General features: G+C 43.1%; 1 protein-coding gene across 1 annotated transcript in view; it reads left to right on the forward strand.

The window, feature by feature from the left end:
• Positions 1-21,587, forward strand: part of LOC311120205 (GDNF family receptor alpha-4-like) — a gene marked incomplete at both ends in the record, with an annotated part of 74,683 nt that overhangs the window by 31,037 nt on the left and 22,059 nt on the right. Inside the window, 3 exons of the mRNA XM_084194821.1 lie at positions 1,987-2,196; positions 3,690-3,807; positions 10,249-10,358. Coding sequence (XP_084050947.1) covers positions 1,987-2,196; positions 3,690-3,807; positions 10,249-10,358 — 438 coding nt within the window. The remainder of the gene's footprint in view (positions 1-1,986; positions 2,197-3,689; positions 3,808-10,248; positions 10,359-21,587) is intronic.

Here is a 21,587-nt window from a genome sequence, read left to right on the forward strand (position 1 = left end):
CTTTCGGTTACTGGCACAACGCTCTTACCCACTAAGCTACCTGCCGCCCTTGGACACACGCAGCTGTTAGTGATCATGGCGATGTGGCACGATTTATATAATTGGTAAATTTACAAATAACACCAAGCACACAACACACACCTAGCCCAACACACACTCCTAGCACAACACACTCGAAGTGTTTAGTGAGTTAAGTATCAAAAGTAAATGTAATTGCTAAAATACACTTAAGTATCAAAGGTAAAAGTATAAATTATTTCAAATTCCTTATATTCAGCAAACCAGACGGCACAGTTTTCTTGTTTTTTTAATTTACAGATAGCCAGGGGCACGCTGCAACACTCAGACATAATTTACAAACGAAGCATTTGTGTTCAGTGAGTCCGCCAGATCAGAGGCAGTAGGGATGACCAGAGAGGCTCTCTTGATAAGTGTATGAATTAGACAATTTTCCTGTCCTGCTAAGCATTCAAAATGTAACAAGTACTTTTGGGTGTCAGGGGAAATGTATGGAGTAAAAAGTACATCATTTTCTTTAGGAATGTAGTGAAGTAAAAGTAAAAGTTGTCAAAAATATAAATAGTAAAGTACAGATATTTTTACTTAGTACTTTACTTTAGGGTTTTACTCATGTATTATACTTTTCAGTAAAGGCCTACCTTAATGCAAACAGAGATGCAAACTATATCCAACGTTCTCAGATAAGGCCTTTAACACCTAACATACACTTCGTTCTCAGATAAGGCCTTTAACACCTAACATACACTTCGTTCTCAGATAAGGCCTTTAACACCTAACATACACTTCGTTCTCAGATAAGGCCTTTAACACCTAACATACACTTCGTTCTCAGATAAGGCCTTTAACACCTAACATACACTTCGTTCTCAGATAAGGCCTTTAACACCTAACATACACTTCGTTCTCAGATAAGGCCTTTAACACCTAACATACACTTCGTTCTCAGATAAAGCCTTTAACACCTAACATACACTTCGTTCTCAGATAAGGCATTTAACACCTAACAAACTTTGTACTTACTTTTATTTTTGTTACATAGTTAAGGCTTTGGTGTTACCTCATATCCCATAATGCCTTGGCTCAACTTGCCATTGGCTCAACCATTGGCTCAACTTACCTCATGGCCATTGGCTCAACTTACCCCAAGGCAAACATTTTGACTATATTAGCAAACGAAGCATGTGTTTAGTGAGTCCACCAGATCAGAGGCAGTAGGGGATGTGCTCTTGATAAGTGTGTGAATTGGACCAGTTTCCTGTCCTGCTAAGCATTCAAAATGTAAGAAGTACTTTTGCGTGTCAGGGAAAATGTACAGAGTAAAAAGTACATTATTTTCTTTAGGAATGTAGTGAAGTAAAAGTAAAATTTGTCAAAAATATAAATAGTAAATTATAGATACCACATAAAACTACTTAAGTAGTACTTTAAAGTATGCACACACACTCACACAAAAACAGTTCACTGTTAGTCTACACCTGTTGTTTACGAATAATGTGATATATTATGTTATATTTGATTGATTTGACACACCAGGCATCCTCAACATTTACTGAGTCTTGTTCTATTCAGTACAGAGCTAATGCAGATGATGTATTTACATTTTAGTCATTTAGCAGACGCTCTTATCCAGAGCGACTTACAGTTAGTGAGTGCATACATTTTCCATATATATTATTAGTTTAGAATACTTTTTAATTTACTTAGAATTAATCATTAGAATTTCATTTGAACACACTTGTCAATACAGACTGCAATTAGTGTTATTAATAATTGTTTGAAATTGAATATGTCACAAATTACAGAGACAATAAAAAATTATACGGTTGCGTTCCAACTGGCGCCCTATACCTTTTGAAGGGCTCTGGTCAAAAGCAGTACACTACATAGGCAATAGTGAGCCATTTGGCACTCAGACTTAAACTGCCCTTCCTTGTTTTGTCTCCAAAACAGGTGCAGTTGGCATAGCGACGGTGAACCGTTGCTTAGATGCGGCGAAGATGTGTAACGTTGACGAGACGTGTCAGAAGCTCCGTACAGAGTATGTTTCCGCCTGCATCCAGCCGTCGGCCCGCTCAGGCCCCTGTAACAGGCCCAGGTGTAACAGGGCTCTCAGGAAGTTCTTCGACCGGGTCCCTCCTGACTACACCCACGAGCTGCTGTTCTGCCCCTGTACAGGTAGGGGGGGGGGGGGCTGCTGTTCTGCCCCTGCACAGGTAGGGGGGGGGGGGGGGGGGGCAGGTGTGTGTGTGTGTGTGTGTGTGTACATTATATATACAGCAGTATGTGGACACCCCTTCAAATTAGTGGATTTGGCTATTTGAGCCACACCCGTTGCTGACAGGTGTATAAAATCGAGCACACAGCCATGCAATCTCCATAGACAAACATTGGCAGTAGAATGACCCTTACTGAAGAGCTCAGTGACTTTCAACGTGGCACCGTCATAGGATGCCACCTTTCCAACAAGTCAGTTCGTCAAATTTCTGCCCTGCTAGAGCTGCCCCGGTCAACTGTAAGGGCTGTTATTGTGAAGTGGAAACATCTAGGAGCAACAACGGCTCAGCCGCGAAGTGGTAGGCCACACAAGCTCACAGAACGGGACCGCCGAGTGCTGAAGCGCGTAGCGTGTACAAATCATCTGTCCTCAGTGACTTTCAACATCTGTCCTCGGTTGCAACACTCCCCACCAAGTTCCAAACTGCCTCTGGAAGCAACATCAGCACAATAACTGTTATTCGGGAGCTTCACGAAATGGGTTTCCATGGCCGAGCAGCCGCACACAAGCCTAAGATCACCATGCGCAATGCCAAGCGTCAGCTGGAGTGGTGTAAAGCTCGCCGCCATTGGACTCTGGAGCAGTGGAAAGGCGTTCTCTGGAGTGATGAATCATGCTTCACAATCAGGCAGTCTGATGGACGAATCTGGGTTTGGTGGATGCCAGGAGAACACTACCTGCCCCAATGCATAGTGCCAACTGTAAAGTTTGGTGGAGGAGGAATAATGGTCTGGGGCTGTTTTTCATGGTTCGGGCTAGGCCCCTTAGTTCCAGTGAAGGGAAATCTTAACGCTACAGCATACAATGACATTCTAGACGATTCTGTGCTTCCAACTTCGTTGCAACAGTTTGGGGAAGGCCCTTTCCTGTTTCAGCATGACAATGCCCCAGTGCACAAAGCGAGGTCCATACAGAAATGGTTTGTCACGATCGGTTTTGAAGAACTTGACTGGCCTGCACAGAGCCCTGACCTCAACACCATCCAACACCTTTGGGATGAATTGGAACGCCGACTGCGAGCCAGGCCTAATCGCCCAACATCAGTGCCCGACCTCACTAATGCTCTTGTGGCTGAATGGAAGCAAGTCCCTGCAGCAATGTTCCAACATCTAGTGGAAAGCCTTCCCAGAAGAGTGGAGGCTGTTATAGCAGCAAAGGGGGGACCAACTCCAAATTAATGGCCATGATTTTGGAATGAAATGTTCAACGAGCAGGTGTCCACATACTGCTGGTCATGTGAAACGGAAGAGAGAGAGAAAGAAAGAGAGAATAAATTATAATAATAATAATTGAATTGAAAGAGAGAGACAGAGATAGAAAGAGAGAGAGAGAAAGATAGAGAGAGAGAGAGAGAGAGTGTGTATGCAACCCTAACCCACTCCAAACTGTCCAGACACGGCGTGCGCTGAGAGACGGAGACAGACCATCATACCAGCCTGCTCCTATGAAGACAAGGACAAACCTAACTGTCTGGCTGCACTGCGACTCTGCAGGTCTGACTACGTCTGCAGGTAGGGGTGTAGGGTGGTTGTTTGTGTCTGGGTCATTTATTTGTTAATCAGTCTCTCTGTCTCTCTGTCTCTCACTCTCTCTCTCTCTCTGTCTGTCTCTGTCTTTGTCTCTCTCGCTCTCATATTATGTCTATATACAATGTTGTAACAATGTGCAAATAGTTAAAGTACAAATGGGAAAATAAATAAACATAAATATAGGTTGTATTTACAATGGTGTTTATTCTTCACTGGTTGCCCTTTTCTTGTGGCAACAGGTCACGAATCTTGCTGCTGTGATGGCACACTGTGGTTTTTCATCCAATAGATAAGGGAGTTCATCAAAATTGGATTTGTTTTCAAGTTCTTTGTGGATCTGTGTAATCTGAGGGAAATATGTTTCTCTAATATGGTCATACATTTGGCAGGAGGTTAGGAAGTGCAGCTCAGTTTCCATCTCATTTTGTGGGCAGTGTGCACATAGCCTGTCTTCTCTTGAGAGCCAGGTCTGGCTACGGCGGCCTTTCTCAATAGCAAGGCTATGCTCACTGAGTCTGTACATAGTCAAAGCTTTCCTTAAGTTTGGGTCAGTCACAGTGGTCAAGTATTCTGCCACTGTGTACTCTCTGTTTAGGGCCGAATAGCATTCTAGTTCTTTCCAATGTGTCAAGTAATTCTCTTTTTGTTTTCTCATGATTTAGTTGGGTCTAATTGTGTTGTTGTCCTGGGGCTCTGTGGGGTCTGTTTGTGTTTGTGAACAGAGCCCCAGGACCAGCTTGCTTAGGGGACTCTTCCCCAGGTTCATCTCTCTGTAGGTGATGGCTTTGTTATGGAAGTTTTGGGAATCGCTTATTGTTAAGTGGTTATAGAATTTAACGGCTCTTTTCTGGATTTTGATAATTAGCGGGTATCGGCCTAATTCTGCTCTGCATGCATTATTTGGTGTTTTTAGTTGTACACTGAGGATATATTTGCAGAATTCTGTATGCAGAGTCTCAATTTGGTGTTTGTCCCATTTTGTGAATTCTTGGTTGGTGAGCGGACCCCAGACTCACAACCATAAAGCGCAATGGGTTCTGCAACTGATTCAAGTATTTTTAGCCAGATCCTAATTGGTATGTCGAATTTTATGTTCCTTTTGATGGCATAGAAGGTCCTTCTTGCCTTGTCTCTCAGATCGTTCACAGCTTTGTGGAAGTTACCTGTGGCGCTGATGTTTAGGCTGAGGTATGTATAGTTTTTTGTGTGCTCTAGGGCAACGGTGTGTAGATGGAATTTGTATTCGTGGTCCTTGCAACTTAACCTTTTTTGGAACACCATTATTTTTGTCTTACTGAGATTTACTGTCAAGGCCCAGGTCTGACAGAATCTGTGCAGAAGATCTAGGTGGTGCTGCAGGCCCTCCTTGGTTGGTGACAGAAGCACCAGATCATCAGCAAACAGTAGACATTTGACTTCAGATTCTAGTAGGGTGAGGCCGGGTGCTGCAGACTGTTCTAGTGCCCTCGCTAATTCGTTGATATATATGTTGAAGAGGGTGGGGCTTAAACTGCATCCCTGTCACACCCCACGGCCCTGTGGAAAGAAATGTGTGTGTTTTTTGCCAATTTTAACTGCACACTTGTTGTTTGTGTACATGGATTTTATAATGTCGTATGTTTTTCCCCCAACCCCACTTTCCATCAATTTGTATAGCAGACCCTCATGCCAAATTGAGTCAAAACATTTTTTGAAATCAACAAAGCATGAGAAGGCTTTGCCTTTGTTTTGGTTTGTTTGTTTGCCAATTAGGGTGTGCAGGGTGAATAAGTGGTCTGTCGTACGGTAATTTGGTAAAAAGCCAATTTGACATTTGCTCAGTACATTGTTTTCACTGAGGAAATGAACTAGTCTGCTGTTAATGATAATGCAGAGGATTTTCCCTAGGTTGCTGTTGACGCATATCCCAAGGTAGTTATTGGGGTCAAATTTGTCTCCACTTTTGTGGATTGGGGTGATCAGTCCTTGGTTCCAAATATTGGGGAAGATGCCAGAGATAATGATGATGTTAAAGAGTTTAAGTATAGCCAATTGGAATTCGTGGTCTGTATATTTTATAATTTCATTGAGGATACCATCAACACCACAGGTCTTTTTGGGTTGGAGGGTCTGTATTTTGTCCTGTAGTTCATTCAATGTAATTGGAGGATCCAGAGGGTTCTGGGAGTCTTTTTTTCTGTTTGTCCTTTGTTATAGAGCCAAAAAGATTGGAGAAGTGGTTTACCCATACATCACCATTTTGGATAGATAGCTCTTCGTGTTGTTGTTTGTTTAGTGTTTTCCAATTTTCCCAGAAGTGGTTAGAGTCTATGGATTATTCAATTACATTGACCTGATTTCTGACATGCTGTTCCTTCTTTTTCCGTAGTGTATTTCTGTATTGTTTTAATGATTCACCATAGTGAAGGCGTAGGCTCAGGTTTTCTGGGTCTCAATGTTTTTGGTTGGATAGGTTTCTCAATTTCTTTCTTAGGTTTTTGCATTCTTCATCAAACCATTTGTCATTGTTGTTGCTTTTCTTCGGTTTTCTGTTAGAGATTTTTAGATTTGGTACGAAAGCTTAGAGGTCAAATATACTGTTTAGGTTTTTTACTGCCAAGTTTACACCTTCACTATTACAGTGGAACGTTTTGTCCAGGAAGTTGTCTAAAAGGGATTGAATTTGTTGTTGCCTAATAGTTTTTTGGTAGGTTTCGACACTACTTTCCTTCCATCAATAGCATTTCTTAATATTATTCAGTTCCTTTGGCTTTGATGCCTCATGATAGAGTATTGCTCTGTTCAAGTAGACTGTGATTTTGCTGTGGTCTGATGGGGGTGTCAGTGGGCTGACTGTGAATGCTCTGAGAGAATCTGGATTGAGGTCAGTGATAAAGTAGTCTACAGTACTACTGCCAAGAGATGAGCTATAGGTGTACCTAACATAGGAGTCCCCTCAAAGCCTCTCCTCTGACAGAACACAGTCTGTCATCTCTCTCTCCGTCTCTCTCTCTCTCCTCTCCCAGGAACCAGCTGGCTGAGGGGAGTCTTCTCTAGGTTCATCTCTCTGTAGGTGAGGGCTTTTTGGTGGAATGTGTGGGCATCACTTCCTTTTAAGTCGTTGTAGAATTTAACAGCTCTTTTCTGGATTTTGATAACTAGCGGGTAAAGTCCTAATTCTGCTCTGCATGCATTGTTTGGGGTTTTGCGTTGTACACAAAGTATATTTTTGCAGAATTCTGCATGCAGAGTCTCAATTGGGTGTTTGTCCCATTTTGCGAATTATTGGTTGGTGAGTGGATCCCAGACCTCACAACCATAGAGAGCAATGGGTTCGATAACAGATTGAAGTATTTTTAGCCAGATCTTAATTGGGATATGGAGTTTTATGTTCCTTTTGATGGCATAGAAGGCCCTTCTTGCCTTGTCTCTCAGATCGTTCACAGCCTTGTGGAAGTTACCTGTGGCGCTGATGTTTAGGCAGAGGTAGGTGTAATTCTTTGTGTGCTCTAGGGCAACAGTGTCTACACAGAATTTGTATTTGTTGTCTTGGCTACTGGACCTTTTTTGGAACACCATTATTTTAGTCTTACTGAGATTCTATATCAGGGCCCAAGTCTGACAGAATCTGTGCAGAATATCTAGGTGCTGCTGTAGGCCCTCCATGGTTGGGGACAGAAGCACCAGATCATCTGCAAACAGTAGACATTTGATTTCCGAGTCCAGTAGGGTGAGGCCGGGTGCTGCAGACTGTTCTAGTGCCCTCGCCAATTCATTGATATAGACGTTGAAGAAGGTGGGGCTCAAGCTGCATCCCTGTCTCACCCCACGGCTCTGAGGAAAGAAATCTGTTTGTTTATTGCCAATTTTAACTGCACACTTGTTGTTTGTGTACATGGATTTTATAATGTCATATGCTTTCCCCCAACCCCACTTTACATCAATTTGTACAGCAGACCCTCATGCCAAATTGAGTCAAAAGCTTTTTTGAAATCAACAAAATATGTGAAGACTTTGCTTTTGTTTTGTTTTGTTTGTTTGTCAATAAGGGTGTGAAGGGTGTATACGTGGTCTGTCATATGGTACAGAGGGGGAAAAAAGTATTTAGTCAGCCACCAATTGTGCAAGTTCTCCCACTTAAAAAGATGAGAGAGGCCTGTAATTTTCATCATAGGTACACGTCAACTATGACAGACAAATTGAGGAAAAAAAATCCAGAAAATCACATTGTAGGATTTTTAATGAATTTATTTGCAAATTATGGTGGAAAATAAGTATTTGGTCACCTACAAACAAGCAAGATTTCTGGCTCTCACAGACCTGTAACTTCTTCTTTAAGAGGCTCCTCTGTCCTCCACTCGTTACCTGTATTAATGGCACCTGTTTGAACTTGTTATCAGTATAAAAGACACCTGTCCACAACCTCAAACAGTCACACTCCAAACTCCACTATGGCCAAGACCAAAGAGCTGTCAAAGGACACCAGAAACAAAATTGTAGACCTGCACCAGGCTGGGAAGACTGAATCTGCAATAGGTAAACAGCTTGGTTTGAAGAAATCAACTGTGGGAGCAATTATTAGGAAATGGAAGACATACAAGACCACTGATAATCTCCCTCGATCTGGGGCTCCACGCAAGATCTCACCCCGTGGGGTCAAAATAATCACAAGAACGGTGAGCAAAAATCCCAGAACCACACGGGGGGACCTAGTGAATGACCTGCAGAGAGCTGGGACCAAAGTAACAAAGCCTACCATCAGTAACACACTACTCCGCCAGGGACTCAAATCCTACAGTGCCAGACGTGTCCCCCTGCTTAAGCCAGTACATGTCCAGGCCCGTCTGAAGTTTGCTAGAGTGCATTTGGATGATCCAGAAGAGGATTGGGAGAATGTCATATGGTCAGATTAAACCAAAATAGAACTTTTTGGTAAAAACTCAACTCGTCGTGTTTGGAGGACAAAGAATGCTGAGTTGCATCCAAAGAACACCATACCTACTGTGAAGCATGGGGGTGGAAACATCATGCTTTGGGGCTGTTTTACTGCAAAGGGACCAGGACGACTGATCTGTGTAAAGGAAAGAATGAATGGGGCCATGTATCGTGAGATTTTGAGTGAAAACCTCCTTCCATCAGCAAGGGCATTGAAGAAACGTGGCTGGGTCTTTCAGCATGACAATGATCCCAAACACACTGCCTGGGCAACGAAGGAGTGGCTTCGTAAGAAGCATTTCAAGGTCCTGGAGTGGCCTAGCCAGTCTCCAGATCTCAACTCCATAGAAAATCTTTGGAGGGAGTTGAAAGTCCGTGTTGCCCAGCGACAGCCCCAAAACATCACTGCTCTAGAGGAGATCTGCATGGAGGAATGGGCCAAAATACCAGCAACAGTGTGTGAAAACCTTGTGAAGACTTACAGAAAACGTTTGACCTGTGTCATTGCCAACAAAGGGTATATAACAAAGTATTGAGAAACTTTTGTTATTGACCAAATACTTATTTTCCATCATAATTTGCAAATAAATTCATTAAAAATCCTACAATGTGATTTTCTGGAGAAAAAAAATCTCAATTTGTCTGTCATAGTTGACGTGTACCTATGATGAAAATTACAGGCCGCTCTCATCTTTTTAAGTGGGAGAACTTGCACAATTGGTGGCTGACTAAATACTTTTTTTCCCCACTGTATTTTGGTAAGAAGCCGATTTGACATTTGCTCAGGACATTGTTTTCACTGAGGAAATGTTGGAGTCTGTTGTTGATGATAATGCAGAGGATTTTTCTGAGATTGGTGTTGACGCAGATTCCACTGTAATTTTTGGGGTCAAATTTGTCTCCGCTTTTGTTGATTGGGGTGATCAGGCCTTGGTTCCAAATATTAGGGAAGATCCAAAGCTGAGGATCAAAGGCCCTGTGTTAGAGGGATGGATGATGTCTTGTATCCCTCCCCCAGGTCCCGCTGGGCCCAGTTCCTAACTGATGGATGTTGTCTTGTGTCCCTCCCCCAGGTCCCACTGGGCCCAGTTCCTAACTGATGGATGTTGTCTTGTATCCCTCCCCCAGGTCCCACTGGGCCCAGTTCCTAACTGATGGATGATCTCGTGTCCCTCCCCCAGGTCCCACTGGGCCCAGTTCCTAACTGATGGATGTTGTCTTGTGTCCCTCCCCCAGGTCCCACTGGGCCCAGTTCCTAACTGATGGATGATCTCGTGTCCCTCCCCCAGGTCCCGCTGGGCCCAGTTCCTAACTGATGGATGTTGTCTTGTGTCCCTCCCCCAGGTCCCACTGGGCCCAGTTCCTAACTGATGGATGTTGTCTTGTGTCCCTCCCCCAGGTCCCACTGGGCCCAGTTCCTAACTGATGGATGTTGTCTTGTATCCCTCCCCCAGGTCCCGCTGGGCCCAGTTCCTAACTGATGGATGTTGTCTTGTGTCCCTCCCCCAGGTCCCGCTGGGCCCAGTTTCAGTACGACTGCCAGCCGTCAGAGCACGTTGCCAGCGGCTGCAAACAGGACAACTACGCAGCCTGTCTCCTGGCCTACACCGGCCTCATGGGTAATACTAACACTAATAGGCTAATACACTTGACACGTAACACGTAACTTGGGACCCTCTGCTTCACAAACACATTAAAACTTGAAACTTAACAACTTACTAACCTATTGCGTTACCGCAAATGATCCTCCTTGACTATTGGATATTTTATTAGCATCCCCACAGTGTTTTCATCTCCGTTACATTAGCATGAGACATACCATTCAATAAAACCTGGGCATAATTAGTGTATAAAATTATGTTCATACTTGGGGTGATGGCTACAAAACAAACGTCCCATAATATCTGGCCCTCTGCCCTCCCTAAATTGTGGCATTGAACGGTTCAGAAGACTTTTAGCCCTCCATAACTGGCTACGAGCTCTGTGGGTGTAACATTTATTGACAATTTTGATATCTTCTGGAAACAAAGCTCTTATTATTAGGAAGATGGGATCCACCCAAATAATTTGGGTTCCTGGATCCTTTCACAGCATTATAAGGCTGCGTTGAGACAATGACTTATCAATTACCCAAGTCCAGCTCATTTAATCCCTACCATTGTGTCGCTGATTCGTCATAATGCTTCAGCAAATGTACATTATCCTAAGGGCGCTGGAAGACACAATGCAAGTAAACTAGTATATGTCCCTCTTACTGCCCTGAATGCCTCTGCTGATCCTACAGCTATTGTATGCAGTAATCATGAGCCTATGAACCAGAGTTATACTGTTAGCACTGAGGCGGTGTGCCCTAGCAGGAAGTCCACTGTGTGCAGCTCACCCTGCACTAACATAAATAACCTGAGCACCTCTGCTAAACTTTCCAGTAAAAAAATAAAAACAAGCAAGCATCCCAGAAGAAAAGTGCTCAAAATAGCCCACGTTAACATACAGTGGGGAAAAAAAGTATTTAGTCAGCCAACAATTGTGCAAGTTCTCCCACTTAAAAAGATGAGAGAGGCCTGTAATTTTCATCATAGGTACACGTCAACTATGACAGACAAATTGAGAAAAAAGAATCCAGAAAATCACATTGTAGGATTTTTTATGAATTTATTTGCAAATTATGGTGGAAAATAAGTATTTGGTCAATAACAAAAGTTTCTCAATACTTTGTTATATACCCCTTGTTGGCAATGACACAGGTCAAACGTTTTCTGTAAGTCTTCACAAGGTTTTCACACACTGTTGCTGGTATTTTGGCCCATTCCTCCATGCAGATCTCCTCTAGAGCAGTGATGTTTTGGGGCTGTCGCTGGGCAACACGGACTTTCAACTCCCTCCAAAGATTTTCTATGGGGTTGAGATCTGGAGACTGGCTAGGCCAATCCAGGACCTTGAAATGCTTCTTACGAAGCCACTCCTTCGTTGCCCGGGAGGTGTGTTTGGGATCATTGTCATGCTAAAAGACCCAGCCACGTTTCATCTTCAATGCCCTTGCTGATGGAAGGAGGTTTTCACTCAAAATCTCACGATACATGGCCCCATTCATTCTTTCCTTTACACGGATCAGTCGTCCTGGTCCCTTTGCAGAAAAACAGCCCCAAAGCATGAAGTTTCCACCCCCATGCTTCACAGTAGGTATGGTGTTCTTTGGATGCAACTCAGCATTCTTTGTCCTCCAAACACGATGAGTTGAGTTTTTACCAAAAAGTTATATTTTGGTTTCATCTGACCATATGACATTCTCCCAATCCTCTTCTGGATCATCCAAATGCAGTCTAGCAAACTTCAGACGGGCCTGGACATGTACTGGCTTAAGCAGGGGGACACGTCTGGCAATGCAGGATTTGAGTCCCTGGCGGAGTAGTGTGTTACTGATGGTAGGCTTTGTTACTTTGGTCCCAGCTCTCTGCAGGTCATTCACTAGGTCCCCCCGTGTGGTTCTGGGATTTTTGCTCACCGTTCTTGTGATCATTTTGATCCCACGGGGTGAGATCTTGCGTGGAGCCCCAGATCGAGGGAGATTATCAGTGGTCTTGTATGTCTTCCATTTCCTAATAATTGCTCTCACAGTTGATTTCTTCAAACCAAGCTGCTTACCTATTGCAGATTCAGTCTTCCCAGCCTGGTGCAGGTCTACAATTTTGTTTCTGGTGTCCTTTGACAGCTCTTTGGTCTTGACCATAGTGGAGTTTGGAGTGTGACTGTTTGAGGTTGTGGACAGGTGTCTTTTATACTGATAACAAGTTCAAACAGGTGCCATTAATACAGGTAACGAGTGGAGGACAGAGGAGCCTCTTAAAGAAGAAGTTACAGGTCTGTGAGAGCCAGAAATCTTGCTTGTTTGTAGGTGACCAAATACTTATTTTCCACCATAATTTGCAAATAAATTCATTAAAAATCCTACAATGTGATTTTCTTAATTTTTTTTTCTCAATTTGTCTGTCATAGTTGACGTGTACCTATGATGAAAATGACAGGCCTCTCTCATCTTTTTAAGTGGGAGAACTTGCACAATTGGTGGCTGACTAAATACTTTTTTCCCCCACTGTATGTAGCTTAAGGAACAAGGTTCATGAAATCAATAATTTGCTAGTAACAGATGACATTCATATTCTGACAATCTCTGAAACTCACTCAGATAATACGTTTGATGATACAGTAGCAATACATGGTTAGAAGATCTACAGAAAAGCCAAAGGCGGAGGTGTGGCCGTTTATGTTCAGAACCACATTCCTATAAAGCTTAGAGAGGATCTCATGTTAAATACTGTTGAAGTAATATGGCTACAGGTTCATCTGCCTCACCTAAAGCCCATTCTGGTGGGAAGCTGCCATAGACCACCAAGTGCTAACAGTCAGTATCTGGATAACATCTGTGAAATGTATGTGATATCAACAGAGAGGTATATTTTCTGGGTGATTTTAATATTGACTGGCTTTCATCAGGCTACCCACTCAAGAGAAAGTTTCAAACTGTAACTTGTGCCTGCAACCTGGTTCAGGTTATCAGTCAACCTACCAGGGTAGTTACAAACAGCACAGGAATTAAATCATCAACATGTATTGATCACATCTTTACTAATGCTGCAGAAATGTGCTTGAAAGCAGTATCCAAATCCTCGGATGTAGTGATCATAATATAGTAGCCATATCTAGGAAAACCAAAGATCCAAAGGCTGGGCCTAATATAGTGTATAAGAGGTCATACAATAAGTTTTGTAGTGATTCCGATGTTGTTGATGTAAAGAATATAAATTATGTTGGTCTTGGTGTGTAATGAGAAGCAACCAGATGCTGCACTTGACACATTTATGAAATTGCTTATCCCAGTTACTAATAATCATGCACCCATTAAGAAAATGACTGTAAAAACTGTTAAATCCCCATGTATTGATGAGGAATTGAAAAATTGTATGGTTGAGAGAGATGAGGCAAAAGAGATGGCAAATAGGTCTGGCTGCACAACCGATTGGCAAACGTACTGCAAATTGAGGAATCATGTGACTAAACTGAATAAAAAGAAGAAGAAACTACACTATGAAACAAAGATAAATGACATAAAGAATGATAGTAAAAAGCTTTGGAGCACCTTAGATGAAATTTTGGGCAAAAAGGCAAACTTCGCTCCATCATTCATTGAATCAGATGGCTCATTCATCACAAAACCCACTGATATGGCCAACTACTTTAATGATTTTTTCATTGGCAAGATTAGCAAACTTAGGCATGACATGCCAGCAACAAATGCTGACACTACACATCCAAGTATATCTGATCAAATTATGAAAGACAAGAATTGTAATTTTGAATTCCGTAAAGTGTGTGTGGAAGAGGTGAACAAATTATTGTTGTCTATCAACAATGACAAGCCACCGGAGTCTGACAACATGGATGGAAAATTACTGAGGATAATAGCGGACGATATTGCCACTCCTATTTGCCATATCTTCAATTTAAGCCTACTAGAAAGTGTGCGCCCTCAGGCCTGGAGGGAAGCATAAGTCATTCCACTACCCAAGAATAGTAAAGCCTCCTTTACTGGCTCAAATAGCCGACCAATCAGCCTGTTACCAACCCTTAGTAAACTTTTGGAAAAAATGTTGTTCGACCAGATACAATGATATTTTACAGTAAACAAATTGACAACAGACTTTCAGCACGCTTATAGGGAAGGATATTCAACAAGCACAGCACTTACAGAAATGACTGATGATTGGCTGAGAGAAATTGATGATATAAAGATTGTGGGGGCTGTTTAGTTAGACTACTGTGCGGCTTTTGACGTTATCGATCATAGTCTGCTGCTGGAAAAACTTGTGTGTTATGGATTTATAACCCCTGCTATATTGTGGATAAACAGTTACCTGTCTAACAGAACACAGAGGGTGTTCTTTAATGGAAGCCTCTCCAACATAATCCAGGTAGAATCAGGAATTCCCCAGGGCAGCTGTCTAGGCCCCTTACTTTTTTCAATCTTTACTAACGACATGCCACTAACTTTGAGTAAAGCCAGTGTGTCTATGTATGTGGATGACTCAACACTATACACATCAGCTACTGAAATGACTGCAACCCAACAAAGAGATGCAGTTAGTTTGGGTGGCAAGGAATAAGTTAGTCCTAAATATTTCAAAAACTAAAAGTTTGTATTTGGGAAAAATCATTCACTAAACCCTAAACCTCAACTAAATCCTGTAATGAATAATGTGGAAATTGAGCAAGTTGAGGTGACTAAACTGCTTGGAGTAACCCTGGATTGTAAACTGTCATGGTCAAGGCATATTGATACAACAGTAGCTAAGATGGGGAGAAGTCTGTCCATAATAAAGCGCATCTCTACCTTCTTAACAGCACTATCAACAAGGCAGGTCCTACAGGCCCTAGTTTTGTCGCACCTGGACTACTGTCCAGTCGTGTGGTCAGGTGCCACAAAGAGGGACTTAGGAAAAATGCAGTTGGCTCAGAACAGGACAGCATTGATGACCTTTGGATGTACACAGAGAGCTAACATTAATAATATCATGTCAATCTCTCCTGGGTCAAAGTGGAAGAGAGATTGATTTCATCACTACTTGTATTTGTGAGAGGTATTGACATGTTGAATGAACTGAGCTGTCTGTTTGAACTACTGGCACACAGCTCGGACACCCATGCACACCCCACAAGACATGCCACCAGAGGTCTCTTCACAGTCCCCAAGTCCAGAACAGACTATGGGAGGCGCACAGTACTACACAGAGCCATGACTACATGGAACTCTATTCCACATCAAGTAACTCATGCAAGCAGTAAAATTAGATTTAAAAAAAACAGATATAAATACACCTTATGGAACAGCGGGGACTGTGAAGCAACACAAACATAGGCACAGACACATGCATACAAACACATGATAACATACGCACTATACACACACGTACACATGGATTTTGTGTTGTAGATATGTGGTAGTAGAGTAGAGGCCTGCGGGCACACACTTAATGTGTTGTGAAATCTGTTGTGAAAGTATTGTAATGTTTTTAAAATTGTATAACTGGACCACAGGAAGAGTAGCTGCTGCCTTGGCAGGAACTAATGTGGATCCATAATAAACCCCAGGAAGAGTAGCTGCTGCCTTGGCAGGAACTAATGGGGATCCATAATAAACCCCAGGAAGAGTAGCTGCTGCCTTGGCAGGAACTAATGGGGATCCATAATAAACCCCAGGAAGAGTAGCTGCTGCCTTGGCAGGAACTAATGGGGATCCATAATAAACCCCAGGAAGAGTAGCTGCTGCCTTGGCAGGAACTAATGGGGATCCATAATAAACCCCAGGAAGAGTAGCTGCTGCCTTGGCAGGAACTAATGGGGATCCATAATAAACCCCAGGAAGAGTAGCTGCTGCCTTGGCAGGAACTAATGGGGATCCATAATAAACCCCAGGAAGAGTAGCTGCTGCCTTGGCAGGAACTAATGGGGATCCATAATAAACCCCAGGAAGAGTAGCTGCTGCCTTGGCAGGAACTAATGGGGATCCATAATAAACCCCAGGAAGAGTAGCTGCTGCCTCGGCAGGAACTAATGGGGATCCATAATAAACCCCAGGAAGAGTAGCTGCTGCCTCGGCAGGAACTAATGGGGATCCATAATAAACCCCAGGAAGAGTAGCTGCTGCCTCGGCAGGAACTAATGGGGATCCATAATAAACCCCAGGAAGAGTAGCTGCTGCCTCGGCAGGAACTAATGGGGATCCATAATAAACCCCAGGAAGAGTAGCTGCTGCCTCGGCAGGAACTAATGGGGATCCATAATAAACCCCAGGAAGAGTAGCTGCTGCCTCGGCAGGAGCTAATGGGGATCCATAATAAACCCCAGGAAGAGTAGCTGCTGCCTCGGCAGGAGCTAATGGGGATCCATAATAAACCCCAGGAAGAGTAGCTGCTGCCTCGGCAGGAACTAATGGGGATCCATAATAAACCCCAGGAAGAGTAGCTGTTGCCTCGGCAGGAACTAATAGGGATCCATTATAAACCCCAGGAAGAGTAGCTGCTGCCTTGGCAGGAACTAATGGGGATCCATAATAAACCCCAGGAAGAGTAGCTGCTGCCTTGGCAGGAACTAATGGGGATACCTAATAAATACAAAAAAACAAATACAAAACCTACACGTCCAGTGTAGCGTCTAAAAACGTACTGTTGTCACCATAAGTCAGTGTAACTCCCCAGTAAGACGGACTGATACTGTACTCTGGCTCTGAGATAAGAACTAACTAGTCTAAACTCTTACAAAAAAGGGTTCTTTGGGGTTCTATGTAGAACCTTTTGCTTCTTTGGACGAGATTAAAGAACTCTTTACTTAAAAAGGGTTCTATCTACACTGAGTGTACAAAACATTAGGAACATGCTCTTTCCATGACGTAGACTGACCAGGTGAATCCAGGTGAAAGCTATGCTCCCTTTTTGATGTCACCTGTTAAATCATGTGTTGCAGCCATGTTATGTTGTTGTCTTAGGTCTCTCTTTATGTAGTGTTGTGGTGTCTCTCTTTATGTAGTGTTGTGGTGTCTCTCTTTATGTAGTGTTGTGGTGTCTCTCTTTATGTAGTGTTGTGGTGTCTCTCTTTATGTAGTGTTGTGGCGTCTCTCTTTATGTAGTGTTGTGGCGTCTCTCTTTATGTAGTGTTGTGGTGTCTCTTTATGTAGTGTTGTGGTGTGTCTCTTTATGTAGTGTTGTGGTGTCTCTCTTTATGTAGTGTTGTGGTGTCTCTCTTTATGTAGTGTTGTGGTGTCTCTCTTTATGTAGTGTTGTGGTGTGTCTCTTTATGTAGTGTTGTGGTGTCTCTCTTTATGTAGTGTTGTGGCGTCTCTCTTTATGTAGTGTTGTGGCGTCTCTCTTTATGTAGTGTTGTGGTGTCTCTCTTTATGTAGTGTTGTGGTGTCTCTCTTTATATAGTGTTGTGGTGTCTCTCTTTATGTAGTGTTGTGGCGTCTCTCTTTATGTAGTGTTGTGGCGTCTCTCTTTATGTAGTGTTGTGGCGTCTCTCTTTATGTAGTGTTGTGGTGTCTCTCTTTATGTAGTGTTGTGGTGTCTCTCTTTATGTAGTGTTGTGGCGTCTCTCTTTATGTAGTGTTGTGGTGTCTCTTTATGTAGTGTTGTGGTGTGTCTCTTTATGTAGTGTTGTGGTGTCTCTCTTTATGTAGTGTTGTGGCGTCTCTCTTTATGTAGTGTTGTGGCGTCTCTCTTTATGTAGTGTTGTGGCGTCTCTCTTTATGTAGTGTTGTGGTGTCTCTCTTTATGTAGTGTTGTGGTGTCTCTCTTTATGTAGTGTTGTGGTGTCTCTCTTTATGTAGTGTTGCGGTGTCTCTCTTGTCGTGATGTGTGTTTTGTCCTAGATTTTTATTTTTAATCCCAGCCCCCGTCCCCGCAGGAGGCCTTTTGCCTTTTGGTAGGCCGTCATTGTAAATAAGAATTTGTTCTTAACTGACTTGCCTAGTTAAATAAAGGTTAAATAAATAAAAATATCCACTTCAATCAGTGTAGATGAAGGGGAGGATACAGCTTAAAGAAGGATTTGTAAGCCTTGAGACAATTGAGACATGGATTGTGTATGTGTTCCATTCAGTGGGTGATTTAAATAGTAGTAGGTGCCAGGCACACTGGTTTGAATTAGTCAGGAACTGCAACGCTGCTGGGGTTTTTACGCTCATCAGTTTCCCCGTGTGTATCAAAAATGGTCCACCACCCAAAGGACATCCAGTCAACTTGACACAACCGTGGGAAGCATTGGAGTCAACATGGACAAGCATCTCTGTGGAACGCTTTCAACACCTTGTAGAGTCCAAGCAATGACAAATTGAGGCTGTTCTCAAGGCAAACGGAGGTGCAACTCAATATTAGGAAGGTGTTCTTAATGTTTGGTACACTCACTGTATATACCCAATGAAGTTAAATGACCTAGAGGGTTCTATCCCTACTCCAGAGGGTTCTATCCCTACTCCAGAGGGTTCTATCCCTACTCCAGAGGGTTCTATCCCTACTCCAGAGGGTTCTATCCCTACTCCAGAGGGTTCTATCCCTACTCCAGAGGGTTCTATCCCTACTCCAGAGGGTTCTATCCCTACTCCAGAGGGTTCTATCCCTACTCCAGAGGGTTCTATCCCTACTCCAGAGTGGAATGGGGATTTTAGAAAACAACAGCTAACGAACGCTAACCCAGTCACATCAAACTCTGTAATGACAGCTAACATTCCCTTTTAATTAGTTTGAGCTGTTTTGCATTGACATTTATATCCAAATTAATGATGATGTTGTATGATTTCGCCTGGTCAGAATTGTTTTTAGCTGACGTCCAGCACCGTTAGCGCTCTATGGCAAGGGGAAGATTTAATTCATATTTTGTAACATTGTTGCTGTCACGTTCGTTGAATACAGGATTCCCACAACATAGGTAGGCAAAATGGCTACCTAAATATGATCCCCAAATAGAGACAACGATCGACAGCTGCCTCTGATTGGGAACCACACCCGGCCAACATAGATCTACAATAACATAGAATGTCCACATAGAAATACACACCCTGACCAAACCAACGAGAAACAACAGGCATTTAAAGGTCAGGGCGTGACAGTACCCCCCCCCCCCCCCCCCCCCCAAAGGTGCGGACTCCGGCCGCAAAACCTAATTTAACAGGGGAGGGTCCTGGTGGCCATCTAGCCTCGGTGGCGGCTCCGGCTCCGGGCGTGACGTCCTCTCCCTTACTGCCTCCCCGTTGCGCCCCTGGTCTGGTCTGGACCTCGGCGCGATGCTTCCCCTCTCCTTCCTCCCACGATGCACCAAGCCCTGTCTGGACCCTGGTGTGGGAGGCCCCGACCCTGGAGAGGGGTTGACGTCTGGTTCTGGAGTAGAGCCACTGACCGGAGCTGAACTGGGCACCGGTGGAGCGGACTGCTCTGGCACAGGAGTGGAGCAGCTGACCGGAGCTGGACTGGGCACCGGTGGATCGGATTGGGTTGAGAATGAAGCAGAAGACACATTTTTGTTGCTCACTGTAACTAATGGACAAATGATATTGTATTGTAGAGTAAAGAAGACAGCCCAGAGTTGTTCAACAAAAGAGATGCCTCCCTGACCACCAGTGCAGATTTCCAAACTATGTTTGCATATAATGACAATAAATTCTAAAAACGATGCTGGTATTCTTTTGTCCATTATTTAATTGTTTATTAAATTATATTCTTAGCTCAAAATATTAATATTTAATAGTAGCAGCCATAATGCAGGGTTCTATATGGGACCGTGTTGGTTCAGTGAAGAGGAACCTCCATATAGGTCGTTATCGATAAAACGGTGCAGAGCGTTCGAGTTACCTGCTGGGGGGCAAGGAAACCCCAGCTCTGATAAAACCATTGACAACTACGTGCTGTTTTCTTAAATAAATGTTATAACTATTTGGTTTTAATATCCTCACCTCTTGACAAGCATAGTCAGAACTACACATTTCCGATTATTCCACATTTAGAGTTAAACAGCAAGTAACATCATGCGTTTCAGGATCAGTAAAACATCAATTGATCCTGTATTTTCAGATACGTGAGGGTAGCCAGATCCATTTGGCATGTAGCTAGCTAGCTAGCTACCTAAACAGCGTGACATTTAGCTTGCTTCATCAGAGATTTGGCTTTTGGAAAGAGCAAGTCCTCGTCCTGGTAACGATGACTGTCATCACCACTATAGATGGAAAGCAAATCAAACAATATTTGGATACAGACAACAAACATCATAAGAGCAAGGACAACTGTATATGTTTGAGTGCATGTATGTATTTACACTATTTACATGTGTGTATGTCTGTGTGTGTCCGTGTATGTGCACGTGTGTGCGTTTTAATGAGAGTGTGCGTCAGCCTCAGGCAAACAGGCATTAGATGTAACAGCGTTGCCCCTCAGTGTCATTCAAACTGACCTTTTTTTTTTGCTAAACTGAGATATGACTAAGGACTTCACCGTCAGCCCATTGTATAGGTAAACTGCATGGTCATGGAAAAGCTGTGTTTTCTTAAAGATCTAATATGTTCCACTTATCATAATTAAGTTTTTGTCCAGAGAGGCCACAACAGTTATCTAGATCTTCAATGAGACATTGCAGGGATCTTAAAACAAAACTTGAGTCATCGGCATAATATTCCACTTTCACATTATGGGGTATTGTGTGTAGGCCCAGAGACAAACATTTTCAATTTAATTAATTTTAAATTCAGGCTGTAACCCAACAAAATGAGAGAGAGAAAGAGAGATAGATAGAGAAAGAGAGAGAGAAAGACAGAAAGAGAGAGAGAGAGAGAGAAAGACCCCTAAGGAAGCTTGTCCTGGGGCTCTGTTCACAAACACAAACAGACCCCACACAGCCCCAGGACAACAACAACAACAACACAATTAGACCCAACCAAATCATGAGAAAACAAAAAGAGAATTACTTGACACATTGTAAAGAACAAACAAAAAAAACAGAGCAAACTAGAATGCTATTTGGCCCTAAACAGAGAGTACACAGTGGCAGAATAGCTGACCACTGTGACTGACCCAAACTTAAGGAAAGCTTTGACTATGTACAGACTCAGTGAGCATAGCCTTGCTATTGAGAAAGGCCGCCGTAGGCAGACCTGGCTCTCAAGAGAAGACAGGCTATGTGCACACTGCCCACAAAATGAGATGGAAACTGAGCTGCACTTCCTAACCTCCTGCCAAATGTATGACCATATTAGAGACACATATTTCCCTCAGATTACAGCGATCCACAAAGAATTCGAAAACAAACCCAATTTTGAT

Source organism: Coregonus lavaretus (genome assembly GCF_964263955.1).
Source record: "Coregonus lavaretus genome assembly, contig: HAP1_SCAFFOLD_978, whole genome shotgun sequence".
Lineage (NCBI taxonomy): Eukaryota > Metazoa > Chordata > Actinopteri > Salmoniformes > Salmonidae > Coregonus > Coregonus lavaretus.